At 40.7% G+C, this 14,722-nt stretch overlaps 2 gene segments (V, D, J or C); both read right to left on the reverse strand.

Moving 5' to 3' along the window:
- The window catches only part of LOC132834478 (T-cell receptor beta chain C region-like), a 39,896-nt gene extending 29,234 nt beyond the window's left edge, over nt 1-10,662 (reverse strand). Inside the window, 2 exon segments of the C gene segment in view lie at nt 9,747-10,052; nt 10,587-10,662. Of these exon segments, the coding sequence occupies nt 9,747-10,052; nt 10,587-10,632 (352 nt within the window).
- Nucleotides 10,663-12,764: 2,102 nt separating this feature from the next.
- On the reverse strand, nt 12,765-13,884 carry LOC132834513 (T cell receptor beta variable 29-1-like). The segment is given in 2 exon segments: nt 12,765-13,129; nt 13,814-13,884. Coding segments are annotated over 2 exon segments (411 nt in total).
- Between the last annotated feature and the right edge of the window lie 838 nt (nt 13,885-14,722).

The following is a 14,722-nucleotide window of genomic DNA, read 5'->3' on the forward strand; positions in this document are numbered from 1 at the left end:
TAAATGATTCAATAATCTATATAAGGAGCAAAAAGAAAAGCTAGAGATGTCTTCCTTTAAATCATGATTCCTTAGTTTTGTATTCTTCAACAAAAGGAAGCATCTTTTCAACATCTATCTGTTCCGTTTTCCTCAAGATCTTATTTGTATCAATTATGTCACCTCTAATCTAACTCGGAAGGTATAGGTCATAGATCCAGAGAGCATGGCTAAATGTAAGGGGCACAATTTGCAATATAGAGATAAGTAAACATGTTTTTATTTTCAAAGAATTTCGAGAGTTTTTGAAATTCCTTTCCTCAAAAGGTATTGGAAACAGAATTTTAAAATATTTTAAATGCAGACATAGACGTATTCGTGAGTTACCAAGGGAATTAAAGATTATCTGGGTGACACATGAACGTGGAGTGAGGTGAAAATCAGAACAACTGTGATCTTATTGGATGGTGGGTTAGAGTCTAAGGGCTGAGTGGTGTACACTTGCTCCTTGTTTTTTTCTCATTCCTACATTCTTGCGTCTACCTTTTTTTCTGACAAGGTGATACACAATGTCTATCTACATTGGAACTTGGAACTAGATCAACTAGTGAACTGCTAACAGAAATGGTGAGTCTGTCTAGACGTTTCTCATAAGACAACAAACTCCTGACTCATATTAGTCAACCAAATGTTGTCTGAATTGCTTCCAACATATTAATATCTTTTTGTAAGTACAGTGTCCACAGTACTCCAGACATGACCTCACTAATACTTTTGAAAACTAAAGCTTCACATCCTAACATTTTACAACACTTGCTCACACTTTCAGTCAACAGCAAATAACCATTATGATCATAGCCTTGTCTAAAAGTGAACTTGCTGAAGTAAAAGTAAACGATTTGGGCTATATTTATTGATAAAGCCAAAAGAAGCACCTACTGAAATGATTTTTATTTCAAAAGTAAGCTAGATTCTACTGTACATCGGCGTTAGTGGGCTTAATAAACAAATACTCCCCAACTTCCATATTGTTGTTGCGCCTTTGGCAATAATATATAATGTAAGCAACTTGGAATAGACAGAATAATACACCCATGCTTTGGCCAATTGGAAAGACTTGTCGCAGTGATGTTCTTCATACTAGTTTTATAACAAGAAATGGTTCAAATTGATTATACCAGAAACATTTTTTAAACAAAAAGATGCCATTTCATTATAAGAAAATGAAATGAACATCAAATGATCTGTCAGTATGTTTTTTAAAGAAAAAGGTGAATGCCCGTCAACAGAAATACATACTAAGATAGAAAAAAAGAGACAAAGTCTCGTGTCGTCTTTATATCGTTTTAGATTTTGCATGAGTAACAGCAGAAAGGAAACTGTTAACTGCAAGGACCACTCTCACCTTATTTGAAAGAATCCAGGGAAAATATATAAATGTTTCAGAACAGTTAACGTACCAACGATACAATTCAGAAGAAAAGAAAATATTGTCGCTGACACATTGGGAAGAGCACATATGAAGAAAACCTATTTCAGTGATCAAAAAGAATTTAGGTGAAATATAGTATATGTAAATCATCATCCCGGTACCAAAGAGAACACGTGTAACTACTATCCAGTGCTTTGATCACCATAAGGAGAAAACAAAAAGAACTCTCGCAGCCCAGCCTTCCTTGAGTCCTTTCAACTTGTCTATTGATGCAAAAAGCCCACGGCTGACGCTTTTTACATCGTCCTACACTTACCCCTGAAAAATCGGAATAATAAGGAGCGTATATCAGTTCGTTGGACAGGCAGCCTATAGCAACTCTCAACTGACTCAGTCAAACGCCTGACAAAAGACAGCTGGAGTGGTTGGTTTTGCTGCCGATATTTCTTTGAAGTTACCAAGCAGTGAAAGCCATGTGCACAATTCTATGGTTTGTTTGTTAGGCACATTAGATTTCAGAGAGGGTTTCCTCTAAGACTGGGAGAAGACGTTTTGTGAGAATTTGGATGCTGGCCTTCCTAACGATGACTAGCATGAAGATTCATTGATCATTCTGACAGTCCACTTTCTCATTGACGATTGTGGTAATGGCAGCGTTCCCAAGACCAGCAGGAATGTCCTTTTTTTATCTGATTTATGTATTGTCACATGCATCTTATGTCAAACAACAGTGCAAATTGTTGTACTTTGTTTCCATTCTCTTATAAGATAGAGAAATAAACAAAAGACATAGAGTATAAAGCAGAAAAATGAAGAAATAAAGGAAGTGCCCAAATTTACACTTCTTCTTGTTAAGTACTTCACCATTGTTCATTGGCCAGACACGAATTTAATTCGCTGTGCCATCGCAGTTGGAACAAAAGTCGCCACTCTTCAGCAGAATGTTGATCTATCATGGAGAAGAACGGATGTGTAATTTAAATTCATGTTGAGAGATTTTTCGGATTTCTTGTGCGTTAGAATACATTCACTAGGATATCATATGTAATGGACGCACAATACTCTACATGTAATGGTGCTTTGTGGAATGATGAGAATGGGAATGGAGGAGTATGAGAAGGCAGGGTTGATGTGCATTCTTTCTTATTCCTTCACATAGTGTGGGCGTCATTTGCAAGACCAGCATTTATTGCCCATTCCTAATTGTCCAGATGGCAGTTAACAGTCAAAAACATTGCTGCATATCTGGAGTCACATGCTGGTCAGATCAGGTATGGAAGGAAGATTTCCTTCTCTAAAGCAGGTTAAAGAATTGGATACATCTTTTTCACCTGGTGGCCAATAATGTTTTCATGGACTTAATTATAAATGTTTTTCTAAATGTGATTTCCATCATGGTTGGATTTGAAACTGCATTGCAGAAGAATTACCAGCCTTTCTGGATTAATGAATCGAGTAGTAATACCATCAGGTCATCGAATGCCTTGCACAATTCCCCCTGCCCAGTTGCACTCCTCTACAGTGAAAATTTATAAATCAATGCCTTAACTGTTGCATTGTCAAGCATGTCCCTTCTGTTTTCAGGAATTATTTGCAAAATCTTGACAGACGTCACAGCAAGCATTTTGATGCAAAGATGCTGTCCCAATCGCTTGGCTCATAGTGAAAAAACTGATAAACCTTTGACTCAGCTCTGAGACTGTTTGAATCACTGTAATAATCAGCGGTACAATAATAAAGTGCAATGTCAGTCGGTTCCATGCTCAATATTTTCAGTCTGCACCACGTCTACCTGGGACAGGAGACTAACCACCTCTCCTTGAAACCCTCTTCAGGCATAGGATCAGAGAAAAAATAGAGATCATGAGGTACAGGAACCATGTCCTCCATGATTGCAGTACCAGCACAAATAGTTGTGTTTGGTGTCAGTCCAGTCACAATGCAATTCCACTGTTCCTCCCTGGACAAAGGATACTCACTTTATCCACTGGAACACGAGAGAACATCGGCAACCCTGCAAGTAGGAGGTTGAGAAAAAAAAATGTCGCTTCTATCACATCTTGGTACTATCTAGAAAAAACACCACAGTTGCTGAACAACTGGGCTGCTTCGCCTGTTAATCCTGCTTTGCAAATGCCCACCAGTGTCTTACCATCGCGGCGGCCACTTCTGACTTTGTCACATTAGCTCTGAGGCTGATCATAGGCCGTCTGCACGGATGTGCTCACTGGACACAGAGACAGCAGCAAAAGAGAAATGAGCAAGAGCAAAACAAAGAACTGTGGATGGTGGTAATCTGAAACTAAAATAGAAATTGGCAGAGAAACTCAACAGGTCTGGCAGCATCCGTGGAGACAGTGAAACAGGGTTAACCTTTTGGAACCACGGACTGGATACGAAACGTTTTGGTTTGTTTTGCTCACCACTGATACTGCCACACCTGTTAAGTTTCTTTACCAGTTTGAGATTTTGTTTAAGAAATGTTTTGTTCAATATATCTTCAAAAGCAAACTAGCAAAAGGAAGGCATTTACATACGCGTATTTATTAGAAAAGTAAATGAAGTGGAGATTGATGTACTTCAGAAGACGTGTCAACGAATTGAGCCTGTCTGATTGGGATCAATCCTCTACCTACACCGAAGATTATAGCTCATTTTGTAGCATTTCAGACAATCATTCTTCTTCAATAAGAATGCGTTTTATAATTAGTGCAATTTTATAAAATGGTGCAATTGCTTGAAGTATTTCTGTAGTACATAAAAAATGTCACTCAAACTGATTAAGCCTTTTCCAAATTGCTTAAAAATGATCAATCCTTACGTTGGAACAACAGGAGCATAAGATGAAAGTAAACAATACGGAGCATACTGTAAGCTGTCCCCTCAAACATTCAGCTATGTCTGGCTCTCATGGAATTAGAAAAATATTGCTCATGTGTCTGGCTTGTCCTCTTAAGTGCGGAAATGACATCACTGCAAGGCTACCAAATAGACATAAATCGAGAAAACCTGACGAAGCTGTTGGTGTTTAGTGCACAAGGCCTGACCAAATAGGTCATTGATACCTGAAGAAGGTGTTTGATAATCTTGCTTTTAATTGTCAGTGCATTGAATGTAGGAGTTGTGAGGCTATGTTACAGCTGTTAGGCCATTTTCAGGTTAATCTGCGTGGCCACATTTGGAATAATCTGTAAGTTTTTGTGTACATGTTATTGGAAATATGCTTTTAAATTTGAAAGGAATCGAAAAAAAACATCAAGCAAGAATGTTGCCCGATACGAGGCATTGAACTATTAGGAGAAGTTGAATAGCCTTGGGTCATTTTCTCTGGTGCATCGGAGGGTGAAGGCTGACCTTATAGATATTTCTAAAGACATGAGGTATATGGAAAGAATAAATAGACAAGGTGTTTCCTTTTCTAGGGTAACGATTCCAAATGCACAGGGAATGTGTTTAAGGTGAGAGAGGTAACATTTAAAGTAGACCTAAGGGGCATCGTTTTCACGCAGAAGGTGGTGTCTGTGTGGAATGAGTTGCCAGTGAAAGTAGTGGAGGTGGGTGCAATTGCAAAATTTAAAACGCATCTGGATGTTTATATGAATAGGAAAGGCTGGCAAGGAAATGGGAAAAATACTGATAAAGGAGAATAGGTCAGTTTAGGATATCTGGTCAACATGGACGAGCTGGACCAAATGGGTTGCTTGAGTGCTCCATAAGTTTATGATTCTAAATCATCTGAACAACATGAAGTTAAAGGTCCAGACAACAGCCACTGGATATGGTCATAGCTGACAACTGACTTCATACCTTCTGTGGCTGGAGGAGAAAGTGAGGTCTGCAGATGCTGGAGATCAGAGCTGAAAATGTGTTGCTGGAAAAGCGCAGCAGGTCAGGCAGCATCCAAGGAACAGGAGATTCGATGTTTCGGGCATAAGCCCTTCTTCAGAACACATTTTCAGCTACCTTCTGTAGCTACCAACGTGTCTGATATCTTTAGAGAGGGAGTTTACCAGGCCCACTAACCCTCTCCATTTCAACACACTGCTGTGTCCCCTGCCCAACATCTTTGTCGCAGTTCTCCAATGAAGATCACCACACGCTGGAGGAACAGCACCTCAATTTCCATTTGATAACCCCATGGTCCTTGGGACTCAATATCAAGTTCAATAATTTTACAACCTACATATGAAATTTACCATGCTCCCAAACTTTATGGCCTGTCGTCATATATATTGTTTCCCGCAGAGCCAATCCATTTTCACTCAAACATTGCCAATTTTCATTCTCTCTTATTTAATGTTAATCTTTGCCCAACTGGCTTTCTCAGTCTGGTCTCCTTCCCCACGTTAGAACTTAACCTTTTCCTTCTCCAATCAACATATGTAGCAACATTGTCCTTGCTAGTTCTGATGAAGAGTCACTCTGTTTTCGTTCTACAGATTATGCCAGCCCTACTGCTGTACTTCAGAAATTTTTATTTTTGTTTCAGATTTCTAGCACCGGAAGTTCTTTGGTTAATCTCATTCCACCCACACTCTCGACACTTCTCAAAATCTGATGAGCACCATACTGTGAGGAGAATGCCTTAAGTGATCTTTGTGCTGGATCTCACTGTTGAAAGATGCTGCAACATATGACTTGAGTAGGCATGACATGAATTGGAGCATCCTGAATCAGAGGGAGGGTCACTTCAGCAACATCACAGGAGCGATTTATCTTTGGTGTTATGAGTCTGCCCTTAATGTGCATTAATGCAACAATTGGAAACGCAAGAAATTTAATTCTCGGCATTAATGGGTGAAAATTGTCACGGTGATTTGATGCTGGAAAGGGTGAAATCTTCAATAAGTTGCAGATGCATTTGTGTGCATTGCCTTCTCGTGCTTCCCAATCTGGCTGCTCACAGTTGAGTCAATTGTGAGATTTTTGCAAATGCCCTGCACTGGTTTGTGCCTCTGTGATCACCGGCAACACAGAAATAAAGCGTAATATCGGACAACTGCAGCTGCAGAATTTTCAGGCTGCATGACTTCATATTGCGCCTCGTGATTTTCAATCTTGCCTTGAAATCCTCTTCGAACGTCGGCTCTGAGGTAGCAGAGGAAGTTGCTATGCGCTGCAGACCTGCTGGTCTGTACTGGCGGTACCACTACACGTAATTGTAGCTTGTGTCGTTTTGGTAGCAGTGCATCTCCACTGTCTTCCCTTTTCTAACAAAGAAACGGTTCCCCCACTGTAGGATCAGGGCGCTCTTGCGGTCAGCTGAGGGGAATGGAAGAATAGGCATGGTAAAACATCAACTATAAGAATAACTACAGATATCCTTAGACAGAGCTGCGTTTCTCTGATCACACAGTCATGGCCGTGAAAGACTGGGGCACACTCCAACTCGCCACGTTTGGCTGAAATGGTGTTTGTTGTGGAATCCTAGATGTGTTCTCGGTTTCCCACATTCTAACCTGTTAAAAATCTTCCAGCCTCAGCAACACATGACATTTCCCATTGTGGACAGAAAGAATGGCGTGGGCATCGCGCCCTGTTGTTTGAAAGTTAAGCATGGACACTTTCATTTCGCAAGACTGTTCCGTGGTTTTTTTAAGAAAGTAAGCAAGAACGAAACTTGCAAATGAACTGACTGGATGAAGTTTGTGTACAACACTAAATACAGATTAAGATTGGCTCAAATAGTTCGCTGCGATGCTACCTGGGAGCAGCAATAAGAGGAGATGCAGAGAAAGAGCACCAAATATTATCCGTCCCAACTTTGGTACAGCCTGATGCAGTGCCAACCCTCTCGCCCTGTTGTGGTACTTAATGCTTAGCTAAGGATGTGACATCATTGTGAGAACTTTCGATGGATCTACCACATTCCCATCTAAGGAAAAGTAGATATCCTGGCGATGAAAACGCTGAAAACTGACTCACACAGTCGTCATGCAAGACGGACGATCTTATTGACACCCTGTAGGTTCTTACCACAGATTGGAATGATTCATCAGTGTTTGTTTCTTTTCGGGAGGGAAAGCAAGTCACTTCATATCAAACGGTTGTAGAATTCTTTAGAAGCCGCTACATTGCTCCACTTTGCAAAGTAGAATGGACACAGAGAAGAACGTCAAAATAGTTAGGCTATCTCGAACAGCACACAACGGAACTGCATATTCCATGGTTCAGGAATTCGTGTTTAATGCAGCATTTAAATTGTGGGCAACTGCCGACAAGGCGCACTGTTGAAGTCTTATTTCTTTTCAACCAAAACGCAATGAAGATACATTCTGTTATTGAACCCCTTTCAGTGTCTCAAAAATATATTGCTAATACCTTGTATAAAGAGGACATGCCTCTGGATATTTTGCAGCTTCGGAGAAAATCAAATTCTAACGTGTCTTTGTTTCTCCATACGCAAATATTGTACAGTTTTGAATGGTTCTAGTCAATATGCATCTATACAAAGATTTTGAATGAATAAAGTTTAGTTTAGAAACAAATTAAAGCCAGTTCCTAAGAATGGTACATTCTTTTCTCAACCGCGCAACGCCCCACCCCTCCCGCCCCCATTGCATCAAAATGAATGGAAATATCTCCCTGCATGCGTGGAAAATGCCTCCATTAAAAAATGCAAGGGTGCTACCTGAAATGTCAAAATCTAATATCTGTTTATCTTCTCACAGCAAAAAGGCTAGAACAATTTACAACCTTTTGTACGCCCATTTTTCATGGATAATATATTGTTTGCCAATGTTCCTCTAATGCAATAGTTGCTGTTGCAATGACAAATAAATACAGTATTTTATTAAGGCAAACGAATGAATCTGTTCAAAGACGTCAAAACACAACTCTGGTACAGGTGTATTGAACTCAGACCTCCTGATTCTGAGGTATGAACACTACCACAAGAGACATCTTCATTTATTCAGGTAAAATCGAATCAACCTGATGGGATATGTCATGACAGAATTCTGGAGACGGTGGAAGTTCAATGTTCTTCTCCTAGCTCGAGGTAATGCTACCAGTATTGATTCGCAACAACATCTCTCATATATAGATGTATTCCAATCAGTCTGTGGACAGATATTGTCAATATTTGCAGAATATGTGGGAGTTGAACTCAGGACTGCTGGTTTATATGTAGAGACATTAGTCAACTCTTCACAAAAGTGAACATTATGATAACAGAAAAGTATTTCCATTGTCCACAAACGACTCTGATTCAAGGTGATTATCAAAAAGCATTAATTAAGTTTTGTTTTCTCTGCGTATTCAAGCAGTTACTGGGAGCTGCCGTGAAGCTTCTCTGGCTGAAGCAAGAATATTATTAATCTTGAGAAGACAGGTCAGATTTTTTTTACTCCGCAAACAATTGTTGCGTTTGGGGAGAGAGAGGTGAAGACGTGAGAGAGATAGGATAAACAGACGTGACATTTAGCTCATACAATTGAATGGGATTCATTTTACTGTGAAACTATTTTGACAAACAAACATGCTCTTCCAGGCTAACATGTCGAGCATGCCATCCTGTATAAGTGCAGAAGTTCCTTTGAACATGCCAAAGAGATTATCACAAACAATTGCAAAGTTATCAGGAACAGCAGCCAGTAAATGAATGCTCGATTTGAAGATTGGCACCTCAATTGTCCAATTGCTGATTCAGAAAGAAGATAAGAAAGTGAATGGGAGGCGAGCATTTATGGCTGGATGAATAAAAGGAAGGATGTCATGAAGAAATAATAGGTAGACTTAGGGTCATCTTCCTCATAGCCGAAAAGGATCACAATGAACAAGATTGAGATGTATAAACTAATGAAGTAATGACAAAGCATAGATAAGAATGAATGGTTCCCTGGATGGAGGAATCAATGAAAAGGATCAAACTTTAACAGAAGGGCCACGAACTTTGGTGGAATTGCTCAGAAAACCTTTCCTTTCACAAAGATGTTGAAGGGACTAAGGAAGTCACTGTCTGCAATTGCGTTAGGATAGAAAGATCCATCACATTGAATAAGCATTTAGATGTACGCTTGAGTTGCCAGGACATACAACGATATGGGTAAAGTGCTGGAAAATGACCTCAGAATAATTAGGTTACTGTTATTGGCCAACGTGGGTACAATGTACTGAAGAGTCTCCTTCTGTGTTGTCAATCACTATGACTAATTTTCGCTCCTTACAGACTGGGAATTTATTTTCTCCACTCAGAGAGTCATGTTGGGTTGGCATGGAAGCAAAACCAACAACAATCTTCTTGAAAACTAACAGCAGCTCTTTCCCTATCACTCGGCTCATGGTATAATAAGCCAATAGGTTTTTGACCCAGCTCCGAGTCTGGTGGTAACACTGTGATCACTAGCAGCACAGTAATAGACTGCAGTATCAGTCGGCACTAAGCTCTGTATTTTCAGGCTGCACGACTTCTGACTACCTCTCGTGACTTCAAACCTCTTCTTGAAACTCTCTTCAAATCTGGGCTCAGAACCGAAAATGGAGGTTACTACGAGCTCCAGACCTGCTCCTCTGTGCTTTCGGTACCAGTACATGTAGCTCTCGTTAGTGTCATTTTGGTAACAGTGCATCTCCGCCATTTTCCCTTCTCCAAAAGACAAGTGGTTCTCCAGTTGGGAGACGAGGGCGCTCATGCAGCTAGCTGAGGAGAAACGGGAGAACAGACAGGATTAAATTTCAATTATCTGCAGACAATATTGAGAGGCAATTTATACCAACGGAAGGAGGAACTTTTCCCTCAGAGCTGTTTGACACAGACATCCTCAGACAGATCCATACTTTCCTGGATTCACAGTAACAAAGGAGAAAAAGTGCTGCAAGCTCTTCATTTTCAAGTTTAGCTGAAATGCCGATTGTTTGCGGGGACGCAGGTGTGTCTTCATGTCTCCACATTGCACAAACTTCAACATCCTCCCACTTTAATAAGGTTTGACATATCCCCATTATTGTGAGAGAGTTTGTGATCTCAGCCGCTCACTAGTGTGGGCATTGTGCGTCATTATTTGGAAGCTAAGCACTGTCACTTCCATTCTGTTATCAGACAGTTCTGTTCATTTTTCATTGAGAGATTGAACAGTAAGAAAAGAAAGCTTGCAAATCATCTGTCTGTCAGAAATTCGGCATCAACAGCGAATAAACTACTGACTCAAAGTGTTTGCCAAGGTTTCAAGGTTACCTGGGAGCAGCAGTAACAGGATATGCAGAGAATAAGCACCGAACATTATCTCTTACAACTTCATACAGCTCTCCCATACTGCAAATTATCTCGCCCTGTCCCCATTTAATACTCAGCTCTGTATATGACATCATCGTGAGAGAGTCCAATAGACCTTCTCCATTCCCATCTGGAGGAAATCACATGTTAGTGAATACACCAGTAAGTGACCCACAAGTTCGTCATGGAAGTTGAACGCTATTGCTGAACCTGCAGTTTTTTTTTTTTTGCCGTCACCAAGTCACCCTTTATTTACATGTAGAGATACTGATCCAGCTCCTTCACAGCCAGTTTTCAGAATGAACAGGATGTCTGAGACTCCTGTTCTTATCTGTCACACAGATTGGTATCTGTCACACAGATTGGGCAGTTTTTTTTTAATTGGAATGATTCACATGTGCCCAGTTTTATTTGGGGGAAAGTGAATCATCTCGTCTAAAAAGAACTGAGTAGTTGTTTTTAAGAAGCCGCATCACTCTGTTTTGCATTTCAGAAAGTTGGTTTCGGTGAACTGTTCTGAACAGGGGCTATTCAGTCATCAACCCCATTCTTTTCCCTCCTGCACGTGTGAAAATGCATCTGTTTGCAAAACTGCAGGGGCAGTCTGAGAAATGTCAAATTGTAATGATTCCTATTAGTTTGTCTCTATACAAAAACGTATAGAATTATTTGAGAACTATTTATACGCATATGACCTTTCTGAATAAGATATATTTTGGTAAGATAACTGATCCATTGAGAGGAAACCTTCTTTTTGGCAATAGCACGTGATTGTCCTTATGGCTGAATCTACAAATTTTCAGATGCATACCGTTTTTTGATTGTTTTAAAGTTACGTTATGCTTACAGATGTCATTGCAGAGCTCTGGAGCAGGTTGTGCTGACCTCAGTTTTTCTCAGTGAGAGGTAGGGACATGAACACAGCTTCACAGGGGTACTCTTCATTCATTCCGGCTAAGCAACCTGCTGAAAGATGTCATGACACACTTCTGAGTAATGTAAGCCCTGAAAGCTGGTTCAGAGGCTGGGATACATTTGTTTCTCCAAAAGAGTCCTCAGTATGCTGAAAAAGCAACATATATTTTTATTGTCCTCTGCTCGCTCTGAATCAAGACAAGTAATAATGAGCATTGACGAAGTTTTGTTTTTTCTTTCATTGATTCACCCAGACACTAAGAGAAATACTGCAACTTCTCAGTGATGAATTGAGAAAATTGATCGTCTTGAGAAGACGGGTCAAAATATGTATGATCAGCAAACAGTTACCACCGTTGCAGCGTGCGAGGACGTGGGATAAAGGGGAGAAAGTAATCAGAATCGGGTTTTCAATAATAAAAATTATTTTTCAGCATGTCTGTCACTTTGAAACTACTTTATGACAACACACATGTTCTTCTCAGCTAATGTGTCATTCTGCAAAAGCGCACGAGCTATACTGGCCATTACGCATGAGCAACCTCAACATAATTCCGAAGTTACCAAGAGCAGGAGCCAGCACATCAATGCTTAATTGAAAGACTGGCACCTCAACTGCCCAAGTGCTGCAACAAATAGGAGATAAGAGAGCTAAATCGAGACTAACATTTACTACCGGAGGAAAAAAAGGAAGGATGTTTTGAAGAAACAATGGGTAGACTGTGAACAGACAGGACTGAGAGGAATACGTTGATGAGCGGCACAGACAGCACAGAAAGGGAGCCACTTTCTCTAAATGGAAGGTTCATAACAGCGGCCAAAATTTAAAGGAAAGCGCAGGAGATTTAGTGGAGATGTGAAGAAAAGCTTCTTTCATACAATTGGTGAGGGGAGTAAGGCGGTCATTGGCTGTTAGGTTTCCCAATTACATTAAAAAATTATTTGGTGCACATTGAGATGTCAAGAAATGCAAAGGTATGGGAAACGTGCTGGAAAACGAAGGAAGACCGAATAGACTGAGTTCGTCTTCCTCAGAATACTTAGGTGTTTGTATTTGACTGGCGTGTGCACAATGTGTTGAAGAGTCTTCCGTGTTGTCGATCTCCATGACACTATCAATTCCTCCTGAGAAACTGAGAATTTATTTTGTCCCCTTATGACGTCATGTTGGACGGTATAGATGTCTGTATCAATGACAAGCTTATTGAAACCAACCAGCGGCTCTCACCCAATCACTAGAGGCGAGGAGCTTTTTGATCCAGCTGTAAGCCTGTTCGAATCACTGTGATCACTAGCAGCGCAGTAATAGATTGCAGTATCATTTGGCACCAAGCTCTGAATTTTCAGGCTGCACGACGTTTGACTGGGTCTGGTGACTTCAAACCTCTTCTTGAAACCCTCTTCAGGCCTGGGTTCAGAACCGAAAATGGAGATAATTATGAGCTGCAGGCTTGCTCCTTTGTGCTGGCGGTACCAGTACATGTAGCTATTGCTAGTGCCTTCTTGGAAACAATGCATTTCCACCATCTCCCCTTTTCCAACAGACAAGTATTTCTCCAATTGGGAGACGATAGTACTTCTGCATCCACCTGAGGAGAAACGGGAGAGCAGACAGAATTAAATTTCAATTGTTTACTATCAATACTGAGGGGTAATTTCTACCAAAAGAACTAGGAACTTCCCCCACACAAACGGTCAACTCTATGACACCCTCATACAGAGGGAAAAAGTGAGGACTGCAAATTCTGGAGATCAGAGCTGAAAAATGTGTTGCTGGAAAAGCGCAGCAGGTCAGGCAGCATCCAAGGAGCACGAAAATAGAAGTTTCGGGCATAAGCCCTTCTTCATTTTTACAACCCTCATACCGAGCTGCAGTTTTCTGCACACCCAATTACAACAGAGCAACACTAGCGCAGATTCTTCATTGTCAAGTTTGGCTGTAATGCTCATTGCTTGCGGGGACGCATGTGTACCTTTCGATTTGTCCACATTTTAAACACATTGAATTCCGCCCGCTTTACTGAGACAGGACATTTCCCTTTTACGGAGAGAGAGTGAATGACCTCAGCTGCTCACTGATGTCGGCATAGTGCCTGCTTATTAGAAAGTTTACATTACTACTTTCATTCTGCTATCAGACCAACCTGTGTTCTTTTTTTAAAAAGAATACACAAGAAGGAGAGTTTCCAAGGACCTGACCGCCAGAAATTCATCTCTTGCACCAAAAGCGGCTTAAGACAAGCTTAAATAGATCACCGAGTCAGGAAGGTTACCTGGCAGCAGCAATAACAGGAGAGGCAGCGAACAAGCTCCAAACATTGTCCCTTCCAACTTGGTGCAGCTTTCACGCACTGCAAACTGTGTTCCCCAATCACCGGAGTTAATGCTTAGCTATAGATATGACATCATCACAGATTTTGAATAAACCTGCCTCTCTCCCACCTCACGAAAAGTAGTTGTCCTGTTTGTGAATGCGCTGATAAACTGACCCAGACTACCCTCAGGCAAATTTAACAATTTTGCCGAACCACATAGTTTCATACAGACGGAAAAGATTCACATGTGTCTGATTCTATGTGGCGGAAAGCAAGTCACCTCATGTCAGAGTACTGTAATTGTTTAGAAGTTGCACCTTTGCTCCATTTTGCAGCTCAGAAACGACACAGAGAAGAAAATAAAATTGGGCAATCTGTTCAGAACAGGATCTCTTCAGTTCTCAAATCGAGCCTGTTGCCTCGAAATGAATTTAAGCAGTTTCCTGCACCTGCGAATCTGCAGGCATGATGCAAAAAAATGTCAAATTACAATCTATCCTTTTGCAGATTTTTTGTTCTCTCTGCAGAAACTCTGTAGAACTATTTGATGACTTTTTGTCGGTACACAAAACTGGTCAGGATATTACATCTGGAGGACCATCACTTTGTTGAAAGCGGCTCTTTGTTAAGCATTGAACCTATTGGCCTTCTAGAACAAAGAATTGTCCCGAAAAGAAAATTGCAGATCAGCACATTCCAACGTACAGAACGATGCCCATAGGGACGCATGCATGTCAGGGGCCACTGCCGCCAAAGTGCAGTGTGAAAAGGCAACTGTTTTATAACTTCCTGCAGAAGTTAAATAGTGGTCCATTCGGATATTGGACCTACCTGGTGCCTTATCTGCATGCAAATATAGAGTATAGT

The sequence above is a fragment of the Hemiscyllium ocellatum genome, chromosome 40, assembly GCF_020745735.1.
Source record: "Hemiscyllium ocellatum isolate sHemOce1 chromosome 40, sHemOce1.pat.X.cur, whole genome shotgun sequence".
Classification (NCBI taxonomy): Eukaryota; Metazoa; Chordata; class Chondrichthyes; order Orectolobiformes; family Hemiscylliidae; genus Hemiscyllium; species Hemiscyllium ocellatum.